General features: G+C 42.3%; 2 protein-coding genes across 19 annotated transcripts; both read left to right on the top strand.

Moving 5' to 3' along the window:
* Positions 1 to 3,668: 3,668 nt before the first annotated feature.
* On the top strand, positions 3,669 to 4,683 carry LOC124696939 (putative cyclic nucleotide-gated ion channel 9). Its single transcript, XM_047229596.1, is given in 3 exon segments — positions 3,669 to 3,709; positions 3,778 to 3,919; positions 3,922 to 4,683. Coding segments are annotated over 3 exon segments (945 nt in total).
* Positions 4,684 to 8,663: 3,980 nt separating this feature from the next.
* LOC124703781 lies at positions 8,664 to 17,374 on the top strand. 18 transcript variants are annotated; one of them, XM_047236016.1, is made up of 17 exons: positions 8,664 to 9,030; positions 9,133 to 9,207; positions 9,568 to 9,633; positions 11,399 to 11,542; positions 11,627 to 11,900; positions 11,980 to 12,045; positions 12,122 to 12,143; positions 12,192 to 12,307; positions 12,492 to 12,573; positions 12,663 to 12,795; positions 12,885 to 13,033; positions 13,140 to 13,309; positions 13,996 to 14,110; positions 14,809 to 14,906; positions 14,986 to 16,488; positions 16,984 to 17,040; positions 17,131 to 17,374. In XM_047236016.1, the coding sequence occupies exons 8-15, from the start codon at positions 12,247 to 12,249 to the stop codon at positions 15,018 to 15,020; spliced, it is 843 nt and encodes a 280-aa protein (XP_047091972.1). In that variant the 5' UTR covers positions 8,664 to 9,030; positions 9,133 to 9,207; positions 9,568 to 9,633; positions 11,399 to 11,542; positions 11,627 to 11,900; positions 11,980 to 12,045; positions 12,122 to 12,143; positions 12,192 to 12,246; the 3' UTR covers positions 15,021 to 16,488; positions 16,984 to 17,040; positions 17,131 to 17,374. The 18 variants fall into 18 exon arrangements, with proteins under 18 accessions (XP_047091972.1, XP_047091968.1, XP_047091966.1 ...); XM_047236009.1 differs by lacking the exon at positions 12,122 to 12,143 and having other exon boundaries at positions 8,865 to 9,030; positions 11,627 to 12,082; positions 12,177 to 12,307; positions 14,986 to 16,226; positions 16,365 to 16,488; XM_047236008.1 differs by lacking the exon at positions 12,122 to 12,143 and having other exon boundaries at positions 8,865 to 9,030; positions 11,627 to 12,082; positions 12,177 to 12,307; positions 14,986 to 16,226; positions 16,359 to 16,488.
* The last annotated feature ends 1,279 nt before the right edge of the window (positions 17,375 to 18,653 follow it).

The following is an 18,653-nucleotide window of genomic DNA, read 5'->3' as shown; positions in this document are numbered from 1 at the left end:
GATGCCACCATATTTATCTCTAGTGTTGGCGCACCCCCCTCTGCCCCCCCCCCCACCCACACACACACCTTGGAATATTCTCGTTGTCACCTTCTCTGTGTCGGCTCCGGTGATGTTGTAATCGCGGTGCCAGTGGTCGCCGAGGGGGGAGGGCCATGGTTTTGGCCATATGGTGGGAGAAGATAGCATGATAGAGAGGATAAAATGAGGGAGAGAGGGAGGGAACATGGACGTGCAAGTTGGTAAGCACGTAAGTTTTCGATCCTTGTACGACGAAGAACATGCATGCATGCGCATGTCCGGGAGGGGGGCAAATAATGTATACATGGCCAACCGTGCCCACATAAAATGCACAGGGTGTTCATATTCTTTTTTATGGCTAGCTAGCTTAATTATTGATGAATGTATGCTTGTATGTACGTACCGTGTTTAGATTTATCATATATACGTTGGCTGGGTGCAGGTCACCACCACGCTGCAATATGTGATTGAAGTAAAAAATAATTAACAAAGCAACCATGATACGGGTAGAGATGCTTTAGTATGCATGCATCAGGGTAGAGAATGAGGTTTATGACCACGAAGAACATGAAGGCCACCTTCCTCGATATTGGCAGTCGCCTGATATTGAATCGATGTCACCATGTTGTGCCACACTCTCCTCATCGTCGTCCATGACCACCAATTTTAGGAGGACAACCATGGTCGGGAGGCGTTTCTGAGAGATGGCACCGATGGTAACGCTACCAAGGATGAAAAAAGGTTGAGGGCCATGGCATCGAAGGACTTTACCGAGGGTGATGCACCCAGCAGACCCCGATGGTAGCACCCATATTAAAATTCATACACTACACAGTTTTATATTTTCTTTCGCTATTTTAAATCAACCTTATGTACGCATATTAGGGTTTTTCTGTTTAAATCAACTCCACGCAAAAAGATAAGGGTTTTAAGGGTTTTTCCATGATTGCATGTGTCATCTCTTTAATATATGTCCACAGGAAGGAAACGTGGTAGCCTTCACCCCAAAGTTGTTACTTTATGTAACTTTCTTATTTTAGTGGTAGAATAGGATCAAGAAACAATACAAACTTAATAAGAGGCCAAATTATTAGAAAGTTTGGGTTGGTTGCTTCGAAGTTCGAGTTTTCTACTATAAGTCCAGGAAATTGAGATAGTCATGTTTTGAAAGAGGTGTCAATTAGAAGTTGTGTATCCATTTTAATATGTACAGAAACATTATATACCATATTATGTGTCCCCACAACTAAGCTAGGGCTTCCGATGATTTTTGGAATGATTTCATGTGTCCCCATGTCCTACGCGCACCCACAACGAAAATAGACTATTTTTTCACACAAAGCGGTGATTTTATGTGACTTTACTTTTTTATTGATAGAATATAGCATAGAAAAAAGATCAACTCAAATATATGTCAGGTTCTTAAAATCGTTGGTTCGGTTATCTCGAAGCATGAGTTTTCCACTACAACTCCAAAAACTTCCTCGAGATGGTCTTGTTTGTGAAGGAGGTGCCACTTAAAAGTGTACGAAATTTTCACTTTACATCAACTACATATACCCATAATAGGAGTCAAGTCCAATTTTTATTTAGGGTTTTAGAGGTTTTTTTGGCGTGATCTCATGTGCCCCTTCCTCGCGTCGCTTATAGAGCAAACTCTATTGTGTGACCATTCGTCATGTCGTTTATAGAGCAACTCTATTATGTGGAATCCGTGACGTCAACCCCCTTAACTTTCTATCGTAAGTGGTGATTACATGCGATTTCTTTATTTACACCTCCCTTATATGCCCATATTAAGCCCCAATAAAAGAGCGGGGGGAGATTTTCAAAGTGGGATTGGGAACTATAAGTCCACAATAATTTTGCAAGATTGATTCTTGGATTGATTTCATGTTTCCCTTTGTTCTACGGCTCTTAGACGCTAAATTTCTTTCCAAATTGGTGATTTATGTCATTTCATATTTGTTAATTGTAAAATAAAGCCAAGGCTATGATGAGAGAAAGTTGCGGGAAAGGAGTGGCAAGAAACCGAGAGTGGAAGAGTGAGAGGTAAAGAGAAGATAAAGCGGTGGGTAAGAGAGGCAGATGGTTGATTTTTGTATCAACCCTCTCTGATCTATAATTTGTAAACATTACTATTTTGCTACTCGTTTAATAAAAGGTTGTGTGAATCGAGTAATGCAGAGGCCGGGGAATACCCCCATTTCGAAAAAAACTGGTGAACTCAAAAGGTAAATTTTCCATACAGGGATATCCGACAAAAAAAATTACGCCGGAGAGGTTTGCCAAATATTTCGCCCACGGTACTATAGATGCAAGTGGGGCAACATTAGGGTACCCTTTACCTTTTTGTGTGGAAAAGTTAAACTGAAATGATGATTGTCACCCAAAATTATTAGTTCATTTTTTAACCAAATAAGGTAGAGGGTGACCTAATCTTGACCCACTTGCATCTCTACCCAATACCGAGTAAAAGGACACCAATGTCAACTCACTTGCTGAGGATGCCGAGCTCGAACACGTGTCCACCATTGTTAGTGCATTTAGGGTGCATATACTTCACTTGGAGAGAAGAAGACCCTAGGGACAAGTAGGAGACTACTTGTCGAGCAGGAGCTAGCCTCCTGGCTATCACCTTGGTTAAATACGTGATGGCTGCAATGCATGAGCAGCCTGATGCATGCATGTGTTATTGGTGTAATAGCCATCGTAAGATTGACTGGTTGCATGAGCTGGTACGTTGTTTGTTTATTTGTTAGTATTTTATCTTTGTACACCAGTAATATATTGTGTGCTTGTTTGAGATGAAGATCAAAGGTTGTTGCACAATTTCCCTTCCGATTAGTGCTAGGTAGCTGTTGAATTCGGTTTTTCTTAAAAGAAATGCAGATTTTTTGGCTGCTTTGCTACTCGGTCCAATACATGATAATTGTTGAGGCTTTAGTTTAAATTTGAAAAAAAAAAACTAGGCCGGACGTTTATTATGGATTGGAGGGAGTTGTCCACTTTGGAGAGGACGTGGTAGAGCGTACAATATTCTCCTCCTTTCGGAGTATTTGTTTTGTCAAGAGGTCGTCGTATTATACAGTATACGCGAATAGAGCAGCCGATGCGACAAAGGCGATTCAGTTTTGCAGCCCAATAAATCAGCTAGCTGGAGGCAGCTGTGTTGGTTGATGTGGAGTCGGCAAGTTTCCGGCGCGAGCGAGTTAATGGATTCCGAATGGAAATTGATCGCTCATTTAAATTCTCGGCAGGTAATTAACGAGATTCCTTACGGAAAAGTTTGTGTTGGCTAGAAAATGATGATACACGTCGAAGTGAGATGAAGACAAAGAAAAGGAAATTAAGGATGGAGGCGGTTGATCCAACTCCCGGCGCGAGCGAGCGAATGGATTAGGCAGGAACTTGCGTCTTTTGGGCAATTAGCGAAAGTTGGTTCCTTAATCGATTTTGGTTTCGCGACAGGCACAGCAGATGGAGATGCCGTCGCGCGCTATCGTATCGATGTACAGCAGCATCGTGTGGGCGAGAAAAGAAAAGACTCGCATGGACCAAATACTAAAATGAATTGATGGACTCGCACGCGCGCCTCGTGAGCACAATTAATCCATCCATGCGCGCGTGACGATACGCCAGCTGGCATGGATTCGATCGATGGATGGAGCTTCACCGGCGCGCGCGGGTATGTACGGGCCAACAGCTCATCACGACTCGGAGTCCCTGACGGAGATGCGGCGCGACTCGGTGCAGACGTACGTATCTCCAGTCCCTGACAGTGCGTCTGGAGGAGATGCGGGTGAAGCGGCGCGACTCGGAGCAGTGGATGCACCACCGCCTCCTGCCGCAGGAGCTGCGCGAGCGCGTCCGGCGCTACGACCAGTACGTACAAGTGGGTCTTTAACACGTACGCGCGGCGTCGACGAGGAGGCCCTGGTCCAGAACCTGCCCAAGGACCTCCGCCGCGACATCAAGCGGCACCTCTGCCTGGGCCTGGTCCGCCGCGTCCCGCTCTTCGACAACATGGACGAGCGGCTGCTGGACGCCATCTGCGAGCGGCTCAAGCCGGCGCTCTACACGGAGCGCACCTACATCATCCGCGAGGGGGACCCCGTGGACCAGATGGTCTTCATCATCCGCGGCAGCCTCGAGAGCATCACCACCGACGGCGGCCGCAGCGGCTTCTTCAACCGCAGCATGCTCCAGGAGAGCGACTTCTGCGGCGAGGAGCTGCTCACCTGGGCGCTCGACCCCAAGTCCGGGGTCAGCCTGCCCTCCTCCACGCGCACCGTCATGGCGCTCTCCGAGGTCGAGGCATTCGCGCTGCATGCCGAGGAGCTCAAGTTCGTGGCGGGGCAGTTCCGCCGCATGCACAGCAAGCAGGTGCAGCACACGTTCCGGTTCTACTCCCAGCAGTGGCGCACCTGGGCGGCCACCTACATCCGTGCGGCATGGCGGCGGCACCTCAAGCGGAAGGCCGCCGAGCTGCGGCGGAAGGAGGAGGAAGAGGAGGGACGCTCGTCCAGCTTCAAGACCACCATACTGGTTTCCCGCTTCGCCGCCAAGATGCACAGGCAACGCTCCAAGCGGGATGAGGAGGTCATGATCCATGTCCCCGTGCCTAAGCCCCGTGAGCCTGACTTCGGCATTGATGACTGAATATATCACACGGCCTTCGGCTCCAATTAGTACTTCCTAACATAGCTTAGCCTTCATCATCTGTACCGAGTCAATGATTTGACGTCTGGATCGGGTGGTGTGTCAATATGATCTAGATAAACTTTAGTTATATACTTATATTCCCTCCCTCTGTGGAAATATAAGACGTTGTGACACACTGTTTTACTACACTTAAATGTCTTACAATTTAGCACAGAGGGAGTATATGTCTGCTATTTCATACCGGATTGCCATGTCTAAGTCAATTGCGAATCCCTAAACTCTCGATCACCCAAAAAGATCTTCCAAAAAAAACCATAGCATCTCTTTTAATTGATGATGTAACTTTGATTATGAATGAATAAAGAGGAATTATGTGTTAAGAAAAACTGAAATTGCATCATTTACAAAAGTTGCACGTGGTAATAAGGACTCACAAACAGGCTATGGACGCAAGGAGTGATACAAAGTCCACCTCATACCCGCAAAAGTTTCCCCATCCATGATACTCAACTCCGCCTGCAAGCTTATTGGATTAATGATGATATAAAATAAAATGATGCCATTTTATTTTTGTAGATTATGCTTTAGAGACTACCGTTTTTATACTAAATAGAGCATCTCATCATAGTCCGTAAAAATGACACCATACAAGTTATGGTATAACCCTAATAGTTCTTTCTTAAATTTTGGTATGCGTAGCGTAAGTAAATGAGTTTACAATCAAAATAGGATGAATGTCTTTATTGGTTATCTCAGAGAACAAATTGGAAATTTTACTCACTGTGAAGTCAAAGACAAAAGTATTTGTCGACGTTTCTTGCCTACTTCCAAGAAATTATTTCCCGCAAAATATCTTCGTGGTTCGGCACGTAATTTAAGCGGACAATATAAAATTGAAAAAGATAGGCTCTTAAATATTGTTGAGATCCTTGATTGCAAAGAGGAAACAGTCCCGTTAGATGCTCAAGAGAGACATACCATACGTAAGGCAAATGCTGATTTAGCTAAGCTACATCGTGAAGAGGAGTCTAAGTGGGATGAGCGTGCAAAAGTCATCGAAAGAGAATTTTCCAATTAGAACAAGAGGAAGGAACAATTTTGGGTCAGGAAAATTTGAAACATTATATCTGTGAGTAATACAAAAATCCTTTTGGACCGCCACCACCTAGTTCTTGTATTATGGTCGAATCGATGAATCATGATATAAAGAAAATTTCTGCTGAGGAAAATGCGATTTTGATTTGTGATTTTACTCGCGGAAGAGGTTAAGAAGGCCATAATGAAAATGGAAAAGAATAGGGCGCCGGGACCGGATGGGTTCCCGGCTGAATTTTATCAAAAGTTTTGGGATATCTTGAAATCCGACTTGATAGCGATGTTCGAATGTTTTCAGAGAGGAGAGTTACCTCTTTTTCATTTGAAATTTGGGACGATCATCCTTCTCCCCAAAAAATAAAATGCCATCCAAATACGAGCCACATTTGAATATTCAGAGTATCGGTTTGCTCTTAAATGACAGTGGCACATTTTGTCCACAACAAGCCACAAAATACCTTTTACGACATGGATCTGCAAAGTTTGAAAATGACAGTTAGCAATCAGATCTTGCTAAGATTTAGTGCTCACATATGAGTTCCAGTTTTTAAAATATGAAATAACTTCTTTACATGGTGAAACTTTGTTGAGTTCCTTTACACTCTATTAATTAATTTGATTGCCCTTAAAATCATCTCATAGGTCAGTGTAAGAGAGAGCTTTCTTTTATTCATGAGTAATGCATTATTGATTAGCATATGCCCTTATTCCGGTTCTTAATTTGGTAGTCTTTTCTCCTTATCTTCCTAGGCTGAGATTTATGTTCTTTTGTTTTTGCAGACATTCAGTGCATCTGAGGTGAGCTATCTTCTTACAAATTTATTGAGCTAAAGTGTGTTTGTCATTATGGAGGTGGTATAATTTATTTTAAAAGAAAGAGTTTGATCACACATCAATCTTGCATTCACTATCTAACTATCACTCAGGACTAGACTAATATTATACCATGACATTTTTTTCCTAAGTGGTTGGTATTCTAAACTACCAAGTAGGAGCCATCTACAATAGTTGAAATGCAGTGTTCTATGCATTTGCGAGGTGAGCAAACTGATTTGTAACATGAAATATATGTTGGAAGAAAACTTCTCCATGGTGATGCATATAATTTCGATTGGTATTGGTGTCCAAATATAGCACCAGAGCCAAGGTAATATTATTTTCATATATTATATATTATTAATTAACATGAATAGCCTATTTCGCTTATAATTTATCTCATCCTAAATTGTTCTCATGGTCCATGGTTTGTGGTATAGATACATGTTCTCCACAGCAACATTTCAGTATGTCAACACTATATAGAAACTCCCTTGACTACATTGCTAAATACTACCATTTTGGAACTACAAACATGTTCCCCATGTCTATAGTGATATTCCTTCTTTTTGATGCATCTAATTGCTTAGTTTCTACAAAACATGGAAGGCTGAAGTATTTCTGTGGTCATTTTTTATTTGTACAAAGATTATGGTGGAACAACTCGCCGGGTTGGTTGATATGAAATTTCGAATCGGAACCGATAACTAAGCTTGGAACTATTTTTCAGTTTGTCCATTGGTACGGAACGTATTAGCTAACAAATGACGGGAGGCGGACAGGTAGTCTATTTTAACTTAACATACTGCTCCCCTTGAATTTTTTTGACCATAGCTTCATTTTGTTTAACTCGGTTCTCTATAAATGGTGATACCTTACTTTTAGCGAGTTGGTACACACGTTTTCAATTATTCATTCACATGGTGACAATGCATTATCGAAAAATTGATACGGTGAGGGATATGTAGTTTTTTAACCTAACATAGTACTCGCATTTCAATGTATTCACCATTTGTTTTATTTTCTTTTTGTTTGGTTCTCTACAAAAAGTGATATCTTGCACACATGGTAACCTATTTTTCTGTAGGGTTAGATCTGTGGTCAGTTAATTAGTTTATAGGTGAAGTCAGTAGCTAAACGAGACCATTTTACTCCCCTGGTCTATAATAAGTGCCGTGGCTTTAGTTTAAATTTGAGCGAATTTGACTAAAACCACGACACTTATTATAGATCGGAGGGAGTACATAGATTGACATTGGACTCATGTGTGACAGAGGGCGCACGTTCAGCCTAAGATGATCTCTTTCATGCATCAGTTCTGTCTCTGATTGATATGTCCCTGGCTGTCCATCTGACACAGATCACCTTGCAATTGGCATGACACATGAGGACAGGATTTTGCCTTCATAGAATCCAAAGGACTGAACAATGACTTACTGGAAAGGCTAAGTTAGATCCTAATGTAAAACCATGTTGTTTCTACTGAAGGCACTCCAGAGCTTCAGGCAGAAAAAAAAAAATGTCGCCACTAGACGTGATTTCTCCTATAAATGTTGCAAGACTACCCAGCCATCTAGGGGGTCTGAGAGGGGCAAAATGATCTGATCCGTCCGTTTCACCAGCTACAGTAAATTCCAATCCCGCTTTCCACCACAGCCGTCGGATGCGGTAAATTTTCTTTTACATGCCACAGCTCGTTCACGGTCTATGACGTCTGGGCCCGTTTTCGTGTAGGACCGACAGCCAGAGGCAGCAGCGGGCGCTCCTCCGTGTAGCTCGTTTCATTCGTTGTTCCGTGGAGTGGTGAAAACCCTAGATCGGGATTGGCCTCTCCTCCCCGAATCATCGCCTCCTCTCCTGCGCGCGTGAGGCAGTGAAAACCCTAGATCGCGGGAGCCCCAATCCCCGCGTCTCCTCCTTACTTCTCAGCCTCGCTCGAGTGGAGGCTGGCGGGGAACAGAGGCGGCTCGACGATGCAGCGGCGCGATGGGGCTTGGCCGGTGCGGGGAAGGGCGGCTGATGTGCGTCGCGAGTCGAGGGCGCGGTGGTGGGTTGGTGACGGCGACGACGGCGTGCGGAGGATGGAGGCGGAGCTGCGCCGGTCGCCAGGCTTCCGCCTCCGTCTCCTGGTCAGTCCCGGCCTCCATTGAGCTGGGCGTAGCTGCGTCGGGCAAAGAAGAGCAAGCAACGGGGCGACTCCGCCGCCATGGAGGCCCCGGAGGAGGTAGTGGACGCGGGAGGAGGCGAGGAGGAGCGGGTGGCCGGGGCGGAGCAGGTGCGGCCGGCCCGCAGGAGGGAGGCGCAGTGATGGAGGGCGACCGGCGGCGTCCTCGCTGCTCGTGTTTCATCTGCTCTGCAATCTGTGTAGATCAAGCTTCAAGTGACGTTTCTTTATCGATCTTGTCGATCTGCGTGTTCTGGTCGGTTGGCTTGGTATGCGTTTTCTCATGTGCTGTTTACAGTTTCCCTACTTGCGCCTTGCATGTTCTGCCTGCTGATTTCGTTTTGGTTCCTTCGTTTTTTTGGTATATGTAGGTTCTTTGGTCTGGCCGCTGACTGCTTCTGAAGATTATTGGGGGCTGCCTCTTCTGTGCTGAGAGAAAAAAAAAGGTGCTTCCTTTGCCCCATTTTCTGTGTAGATTCTCCAGTATAGGAATTTGGCGAGAATACGTTGGAGTACCAACCACTTAACTGTCACCCGGTTCTTGCTCACATCCCAAACGGCATGGCTGGCCTAATATGCTCTTTTTCCTTTTAATCTAAAAAACAAGGGAAATATGTGTTGCTCTGCACTTCGTACTTTAGCCTAAGACGAAACTAAATTCAAGACACTTTGTATATATCACTGAGAGTACTACTTAGTTGTACAGTTGTATTTACCGTGGATACATGATTTAAGAAGAAGATTTATGCAGTCGATTGATCAGGTTGTCTCGGTAGCCTAAAAATCGGCCGTCCGTATTTGTGCAGGTCCTGGTTTCTGAGGATTTCACAAGAATCAGGTGTGACTGTGCTGTGCTGTCTGCTCCTGTCAAGGTTTGTTTCTATTTGCCTGTAAACTTTGTATGCTCAACTCCCGTTCCCTAATTCGTGTACTTATCTTTCTCTTTATCCTGCGAAATATGTCCGTTTGTTGTGTACCTTTATTTAATTGTTATATTCTTTCATGTTATATTGCGAATCTTGAAAGGATGTGCACCCTTGTGTCCGTTGTTATTCCGATTTTAGAGACCCTTGCATAACGATGTGCTCTGCCGGCCTTGTTTTACCTGTGTGAGGTGACTGCATGTTAGCGTATAGAAGTTCTCTGCGATTTACTGTTGTTGTCGCAGCGTGCTGCGCACATAGAATGAGTACCCTGGAGAGAGATACTATGCGTCTTACTTCTGTAAGTTCCGGACCTCTTGGTGGGCAGCCGGCCCTTGATTGGCATTTTTGCGCTCACGTCTTATGGCGTCGGTTCGTTATGTGTAGGTTCTGTAATAAGTGATGAGATAATTATCCTGAATTTTCTGTTGTGTTTGTTAGCAGCCTCTTGTGCTGATCTTATGGCAGGCGTACCCTGATGCATTGTTGGGGCTCTAGAATGTAATAATTCCTAAAAATAGTGATGGCGTAGCTGCATGGATGTCACGAAAATAATAAAATAATAACATGGATTTGTAAACTGTAAGCCGCATGCCAGGAACACCATCTATATGTGGCACCGGGATAGGTTTTTACTTGTGCATCGCATCTTTGTCCATGTGAGAAGGTCTTATGAGCTGATTTTCCTCTTCGGTTTTTGCTCCACCATAGCCTGTTTTTGCTCCTCCCTTCAGGCTATTTCTGGGCTTATAATTTTTCATTTTAGGAAATTGGTATATCTCTCAAACCCTTATATCGCTTTTTTGAATTCAGTACCAGAATTTGTTCCTACATTTATTTTCATGGGTGGTTTTTCTTGTGCGGTTGTTTGGTTCTTCCATTGTCAGGTTTTGTGGAATCACCCTAAACTGATAACTAAAAAAGGTTTAGGGGGGTTGTATGTTAACTGATGTGATCTCTAGGATGTCTCTTGCTTTGTAGATGGAACCTGTTCGTTCTGCTTAGTGAGTTTGTTGGCTAACCAGTTGTGTTTATCACGGTATTAGGGTCTATGGTTTCAAAAAAATTATGATATTATGTGTTTCTGATTACAGTTGTTCTTTGTTTGTGTTACCAGTGCTGCTGTGCTTTCATATGGTTCTGTGTGCCCCTACTTTCCTACTGCTCTTGTGCTGTGTCCATGCGCTACGCCCATCATTAAGGTTGGTCATTGTCCTGGTCGTTCCAGAAGATCTAGAGTGGTTGGATCGCCTGCTACCAATGTGCCTGCAGATCACACGGTCCCTTCGGCACCTCGCCCTGCTCTCTATGTTAATTACTCACTATATGCTATGGTTTTGTGCAGGATTTTGAGCTCCTGGTTATAACTTAGTTATCTGCATTATATGTACTTTCTTACCAATATTTTTAGTTGGGACTAGCCTTTTTCGAGGTATCTACCATGGGCATTTGCTGGTGCCTTTCCTGCAGAGTGGCTGAATGCCGCGTTTTGCTTGTATGTGGTAGCATTGTTTTGCCGCACCGTGTGTGATGTGCGTCTTTTGCAAGTGTGTGCTTTCTCCACCCGCTCTTGTTTTCTCGCAGGTGAAGGCCATGAGATTGCATCTGCTTTGCCTACGAATTACTTTTGTCTTCCTTTACGTTGCTACCTGTTAAGATCTATTTTGCCTGGTCTCTCTTGCTTGTTCTAATTGTCTTTCTTGTGCTATTTCAGATGCCGATCAACCTGCTTTCTGAGATTCACAAGGATAGCCGTTAGTGGACCATATGTGTTCTTGTTTCCCACATGTGGCACTACCGTGGAGGGACCGAAGAGGGTCCTATCAAACACACTGATCTGGTTCTGATTTATGAGCAGGTTGGTGCTACACTTGCTCTTTTTTTTTCTTCTTCCTCGCTTCGCTTTGTACCAATCATGCAGTTGTTGTGTTTTTTTTTATAGGGAAACCATATGTACGGTCAGCTCCCTCCAGCCACCTCTGAGCGCCTCAAGGATGTGCTGCAAGAGGGGAAGGTTTTTGTTATCAGGAAATTCCTGTGCAACCCGTCCAAGACAAATTTCAGGCCTGTAGAGAGCCCTTTCATGGTTCAGTTCACTAAGTTTACCATTGTTGAGGAGAGGCCTGGGTTGTAAGATGGTTATCCATTCTGCACCTACAACCTGACTTCGTTTGCTGATATCCCCGATCCCAGTGGGCCTCCTACACGCTTCATTGGTTAGTTCTCTTCATATGCTGTCATGTCTCTGTTTGGTTTTCCTGTCTGTTTTCTACCATCGAATTTGTTTTGCTGCAGATGTTATTGGAAAGATCTCTCATGTTTCAGACTTAGTCGTTGTTCAGTCTATGTACCAGACAGCAGGTTCTAACACGAGGACAGTTATACTTACAGACTTGCTGTAAGTGCTGCCAATTGTTACCTCTTTTCCTTTGTGCAGATTGTCATTATCTATAACTAAGGTGTCTAATTATTTGATGCAAAACAATACCTAGGGGTGCTGAACTGAGGATTGTTCTCTGGGGTGATCAGGCGGTTGAATTTGATGCAGACGCGGTTCGTGCCATGAGTGACAAAGAGCCAGTTATTGCTATCTTTGTGGGAACATTGCCTAAGTCACATCATGGTAATTGCTACAATAGTAAATACAATTGTCAATTCTTTATGCTCCTTGTGTTTTCAGTGCTATATATGCAAAGCATTTCTTCATGTATATTATCCATCTACTTGCTTCCTTCTTTTGCATTCATGAGATGGTTTCATTCGGTCCATGTTTCGTGCTTACATTTTTTGGATTTGTTTTGCTGCAGGTGTTACAGGGTTAAGTGGTAGCTCTGCCTGTCGTTGGTACATTGACGAGGATATACCTGATGTCAATTCCTTCCGTGCAAGGTAGATTTTTTAGCCTCGTGTTGTTCCTTATGTTCTAGGGTCTTCGCTCTGTCTACTTGGTATGTAAGGTTGTGCATTCCTTGCTGCAGCCTTGGAGGCCAGTTTACTCCTCTGACTGCCTATATCTCCACGGGGCCGGATGCCCTTCCAACCCATGTCTATGCGGATCCTATTGAGATGACCATGAAAGAGCTCAACGGGGTTGATCCCTTCGTTGATATGGTGATCCCATATTCTTTCAAAACCTCTTCCGTGTGGATTCTTATATAGTTTCACTGTCATGCTCATGTTACCTTCTGCGCTGTCTGCAGGACAAAAGGTTTATCTGTTCTGTCACAGTTGACATAATATGTGGTTGGTGGTTTGCTTCATGCAAACGATTTCACAAGTCTGCTAAGCATGATGGCTGCCAATACCAATGCTCAGGCGCAACATGCGACTCTGTTAAAGCTGATCTAGCGTAAGTGATCCTACATGTTTTCCTTCCGGTTTTATACTAGCTATGAGCTTTAATCCTTGCTTCTTGGATATCATATGGCTAATTCTATTCGGTACTTCCTTTTCAGGTATTGTGTTTCTGTCTTTGCATCTGATGACACTGGTGGAGCCGAGTTTGTGATGTTTGACAAAGTCGGAGCTGCAGCTGTACGTAAACAGCTGATGCCATTGATGCGTCAGAGGTACCGAGGACATTACACGGTTGATGAGCTAGCTGCAGTTGCTAGGCATGACACTGGTATTTGCTAAATTTGACGTCCTTTAGTATCTGAATGTACATGACCACTTTAGATTCTTGTCATTTTGGTTCTACCAACGAAAATTTTGGTTTAAAGATGATGATTTTCAGAATGTGGTTTGTTCTGAGTATTGTGCCACTGTTATTTTCTCTCTTTGTAGTTGAATAATTAGCAGGACTCTATAGACCCATTCTTAGCTCTATAAGCATTATTGTTCTTTAGTTTTAGCTGTGTTGATTATACCACTTTTGTTTTCTCCCGTTGCACCTAAATGATTAGCAAGACCTGTTTGGACTGAATAATGTTCCACGTGAGATAAATAGCATGCTGATATTAGCCTAAAATAATAGCATAGGGACGGGACGAGTGCTATGTGTGTGTTCAATTTTCATGACTATGAAACTCAGCTCATCCTTTATTTGATTCTGCACTTTTATAATTGGTTTCTTGATTTAAACTCGGTATGTTTCAAGGTATGCTTCCTCTGCTCATTACTTCTGATACTTGGATACTTTGATTCTGCACTTTCATGTTTGGTTTCTTTCATCCATCCTTGCATAGAATTGCCTTTATGGAGTTATTGGCTATTCGGTTCATTCGGCCTATTTGAATCATTTTCCCAGTTTTTTTATTTTCTTTTATTTTGGAGCGGCCAATTGACTAAAATAGCTCGTTACTTTTTCAGCATATATGATGCCATTGGCCAGCATGATATTTCTGTACCTTATGTGGGTGGGAAGAGGGGATATAAATATCTATCTAGATATGGTGCCATTGCACTATCATTGTCACCCCACGAGGTACCAGAGGATGTCTCTTGTGTATAGTGTTTAATTCAATAGCAAAATAGTTCGTACTGTAGGATAAAATGCACAGATCGTACTTCGGTTACTCATTAGTGTCATTTTGCACACAATATCTGGAATTTGTATATTCTTTCATGTTTGTTTGAAAGTCGCCAATATGTGCCAGTATTATTATACCACGCTGCTAAGAGTATATACTCTTTGGTCCCCCATTCCACATGACTAAGCACTCACTAAGATAAAACAACCATCCCTGCAGTTTTTGGCAGTCAATTGTGTTATTCAACAATCCCTGATGGTTGACTGGGAGAGCAGCTTAGTAATGTGGTGATTAGGAATAGAATTATGAAATTTGATTAGTTATGTGCAGCTTGAGTTGACTGAAATCAATGACAATTTGAGACATCAAGAATAACTTCAAAATCAAGCTAGGTCCAAGGATGGACAATTTCGTAGTTGATGATTTAATTGTACAATTTGGTGTTTCTCCATGGCTTCAATATTGTGTTGGTTTCGCCTGTGCGCCGGGTCGCACCGGGTCATCTATGATGCACATCCTTGCACTATGGTACATTTATTAGGCCTGGGCTATCTATGATGCACTTTCTTTCTTATGATAGGTACTTATTTATGATCCTGAATAGCAGCTGCCACCCTTAAAAAATGATGCTTATTCATGTCTCTGGCTGCAGCTTTCAAACTCACTTGCATTCATTAATAATTGATAGACAGTACCTATATCAAACATTGCTGGAGTCATCTCTTGGAGAAAGCAATTTACACTTGATGGGTATGCATATTTTGCCTTGTGTTAATTGTGCAGTACACTGGGAAAACAATACTAACTTGTACTTAAAATGTATGTGCAGCCTGCCGGTTCCTCAAAGCCAGCTTTACCAACTGAGTTCTAAAACGGGGAAGGACATCTATTGATGGTGTGAGTGGTATGATCTTGTTCTCCGCCAACTCCTATTTGTCTCCTCATGTCCTGTGCTCCACGATTCCTCTAGAGCATAGGCATATTCTTATTATAAGCTTTGGTAGCGTGTGAGACAACAGAGGTGACCTCCCAATTAATACTTGTGGTGGTATTACTTTTCACTTTTTTAAGCAAGATCAACAATTATGTGAATATACTTTTTCTTAAGTCTCCGGGTTCATTTTATAATGACTTATGTAAGTTCATAAGGTATATACTTTGATCGAAACCAGGAATTACTTTGGTATGTCCTGCCAAGGCATAATAATAGAGCAAGTGCTAAAATCTCACCCATTCCTCAATTAATTTGTTCCTGCAGCTAAGGAAGATGACAGTGTTTGCTATACATACATAGAGGTCTCTAGGCACCCATTTCGTTTAAAACCTAAAGTTACCCAAAACTTCTTTGAAAGAACACATGCTTCCCTTTTTTAGTCATCCTGTGGAGTTGCCAACTATTGGTGCAATAATGGAACATGATTCTTGCTGATTATTGTGACCAAGCAAGTGGACAGAAATGTTTTATGTGCATTGAGTGGACTGAATTTGCTGGTTAGTCAATTTTGGGAGTTTATCGCAAAAAAAGTTAATTTTGGGAGTTAGGTTAGTGAATATGAAGGTACATCAGCTTCTCCAATAACATTTCGATCCGTATTGGTTCATCCTAAAGATTATTCATGCTTGGCTCATTTGTACATATGTGTGCTTGTTATTTATCATAATTGATTTAGTGAAATAGTTGTTGATGTTTAGTGTGGTAGCCACTAAAAATTGTCTGTGTAGTTGGTTCATCCTAGAGTCATTGGTGGCTGTGTTGTACGATTTTCACAGGGTTGCTTCATTTCTATGCTCATATGCTTTGCTCTTCTCTGGCGCTCATTCGGCTATGTCAAGTTTTGTGCCTCTCCTGACCTTAATGTGTTTTCTGGGGTGTTATAAATATCATATCATTTACAATCCTTGTTTCGGATTAGGGTTTTATATCTACCTAATTTTGTTGCCTGATTTTCTACTTGTTGTTTCTGTGTGTACTGCAATGAGGTGGGCTCTCAAGATGAAGAAACGGGAGGAGGAGCGCCGGCTCGGGGAAGCTGCATTTTTTTATGGATGCCTTTACATATTCTATGTTTGGTTGGTAATAGCACACTTTTCTTAAGGAAGTGAAGAATTTAAAGTAACTCTGTTTTCCCCAAGAAAAAATCTCCATAGATTAAATTGTGGCTTTATTATTTGGAAGGGTGTATGCTATTAGTTATTGTTTAGTTTCAGACTCATTTTGGAGGAAGAGGTCGCGGCAATGTGGAGACTAGGCGGACTCAAGTGGTTTTCGACTTGCCTCTATACGCCAGCCAACACCCTACCCTATCAAATCGATCAAATCGAGAAATTTGAGGTATGCAATCTGAATTCTTGATGAGTTTGAGTATTGCTGCTTGGAGTATGGTTGGTGTTTCTATGTTCATGTGTATCCGTGTTTTCACTTCGGATAGAAGATAACACCTTCAGAAATCACCCCAGCTATTATAGATTTGTAAAGTGGTAGAAGCTTATGCATGTTGCTGCAGTTTGTTGGCTGGGAACCAGAACCTCAATGTTTGTACTGGTGTTACAGAAGATAGAACATCCTTCTCTATCCATAAAATGATGTCGAAAGTTTGTCTAAATTCGAATGTATCTTGACACTCTTTAGTACATAAATATACATCCAAATTTAGATGAACCTCCCGACATCCTTTTATGGATGGAGGGAGAAATAGATTTGAAAACTGTCGCAGATAATGTGTTTCTAAAGTAGTAGTATCTTATGCAGATAGCTACATTGTTGGTTGAACACTTTTGTTTCTATTTTATTATGTGCTTACCAAATTCAATTTTTTTTGTTTGGGAGTACAAAGTGGAGGATACTTGAAATCTTGTTAAGTCACACGCATGCCCTCATAGCAAGGTTAATAGTCCTCACTTTTTGTAGTCAGTATGTATGTTCTGTTTTTTCAACTGTATATTTGATTGTAGTTCTTTTGTATTTGTTTGATAGGCTTAATATCAGAGGAACCGCCGGTAATGATGTATAGTGATCTTGGTATGCAAGTATGATCAGGACCATTTGGTGGCCTGCGCCCACTTGTTCTTTGCTTCTTAGTGATGCTCCTGGTGTATTCTTATTGGAGGAAACGACACTACTTCATATTTTTTGGGTTATTGAATGTCTTGATGGCACCTAAAAACATAATATTTATACACATTTATTTCTCTTTGCTATGAACATATGGTTGGATGCAAAAAAATGTTGCTCCTGTGTTGTGCATGTGTTATCTGTAGATAGTTGCTTGAAAGTTTTTATTTTCTATAAAAAGATTGCTTATACAGGCTTAAAGGCTGTAGAAGACCTACTGAATACTAGGACAAATAAACAAACATCAGTTTCATAAAACTTATGATTATAGTACCGCCTTGCATTTGCCTGTGCGCCTTGCATTTGCCTGTGCGCCGGGGCGCACCGGGTCATCTAGTACAATAGCAGCTTCAACAAGCCCATGCTTCACATGGTTCGGTCAATGCACATAAACAATTAAAGGCTAGCCAAACTTCGGTAGGTACTATGAGTGAAGGTGATAAGATCTAAACTAAGAATCCTGATGCATCTTGTGAATATTTCACATCCGCCATGTTGTTTCTATCAGGTTATTTGTTGGATAACAAGTGAGTTTCATATCTCCATGTTTTCTATTGTCATTCCAATCTACCCAGAGTCCCAGATCCCCAAGCAGAACAATAAAGGTATAACCTGGTGTAAGCGTGTAGCATGTATCTTAGTATAGGAAAGCTCATGCCAAGTCAAGTGGGCCCATTCAAATCACAAAAACTAGGGCATCATTAAGTATCAGCAATGCTTTTAAGTGATACATTTTTATTGTGGTTGCAGATGACGTTGACTACCATATTAGTAATTCACTTTTGGTAAATTTATTTACGCATAAAGAAAAAACAAACTGCTGCCCTATGGTTTATGTAACGAGATAAAATATAGATATGGGTAGCACATCTATAAATACCCTTGCCCCTAAAGCTAGAGGTGACAAGAGCCTAATGGTCCAACCATTGTCCTCACAGCCGCAAGCAACAACGAGTTTTAAGTAAATACGGACCAAAACCTTAAGCTAGATGATTGTGCTATGATCCCGAATGAATCACTAAAAATGTACCGGTACTTTCCCCTTTCTGTTACTGAGGTTTCGCGCGTACAAGCCATTCTCCACTCATCCCACCTCTCCCCTTGATCCTCTCCAATGACATGGGTACCTGAAGATCATCAAAGATGAGACAAAGAGACAAGGATTCAACATCGCAAAACTCATATTAAATCCTTACACATAAACATAAGATTAGATGCACATTGTTTCTACAAGGATTCACCCCAACCCGCAGCCCGTGAGGACTACTCACCACATAATATCAAGATCAAGATTAAACATAGAAATCATTGTGCAAAATACTTAGATTGAAATCACAATATTCTTACAATGGTCACCAATCTCAAGGAGATCTTTATTACAATGG

This window comes from Lolium rigidum, chromosome 3 (genome assembly GCF_022539505.1).
Source record: "Lolium rigidum isolate FL_2022 chromosome 3, APGP_CSIRO_Lrig_0.1, whole genome shotgun sequence".
Classification (NCBI taxonomy): domain Eukaryota; kingdom Viridiplantae; phylum Streptophyta; class Magnoliopsida; order Poales; family Poaceae; genus Lolium; species Lolium rigidum.
The sequence above is the reverse complement of the archived record's forward strand: the minus strand, read 5'-3'. Positions and strand labels throughout refer to the sequence as shown.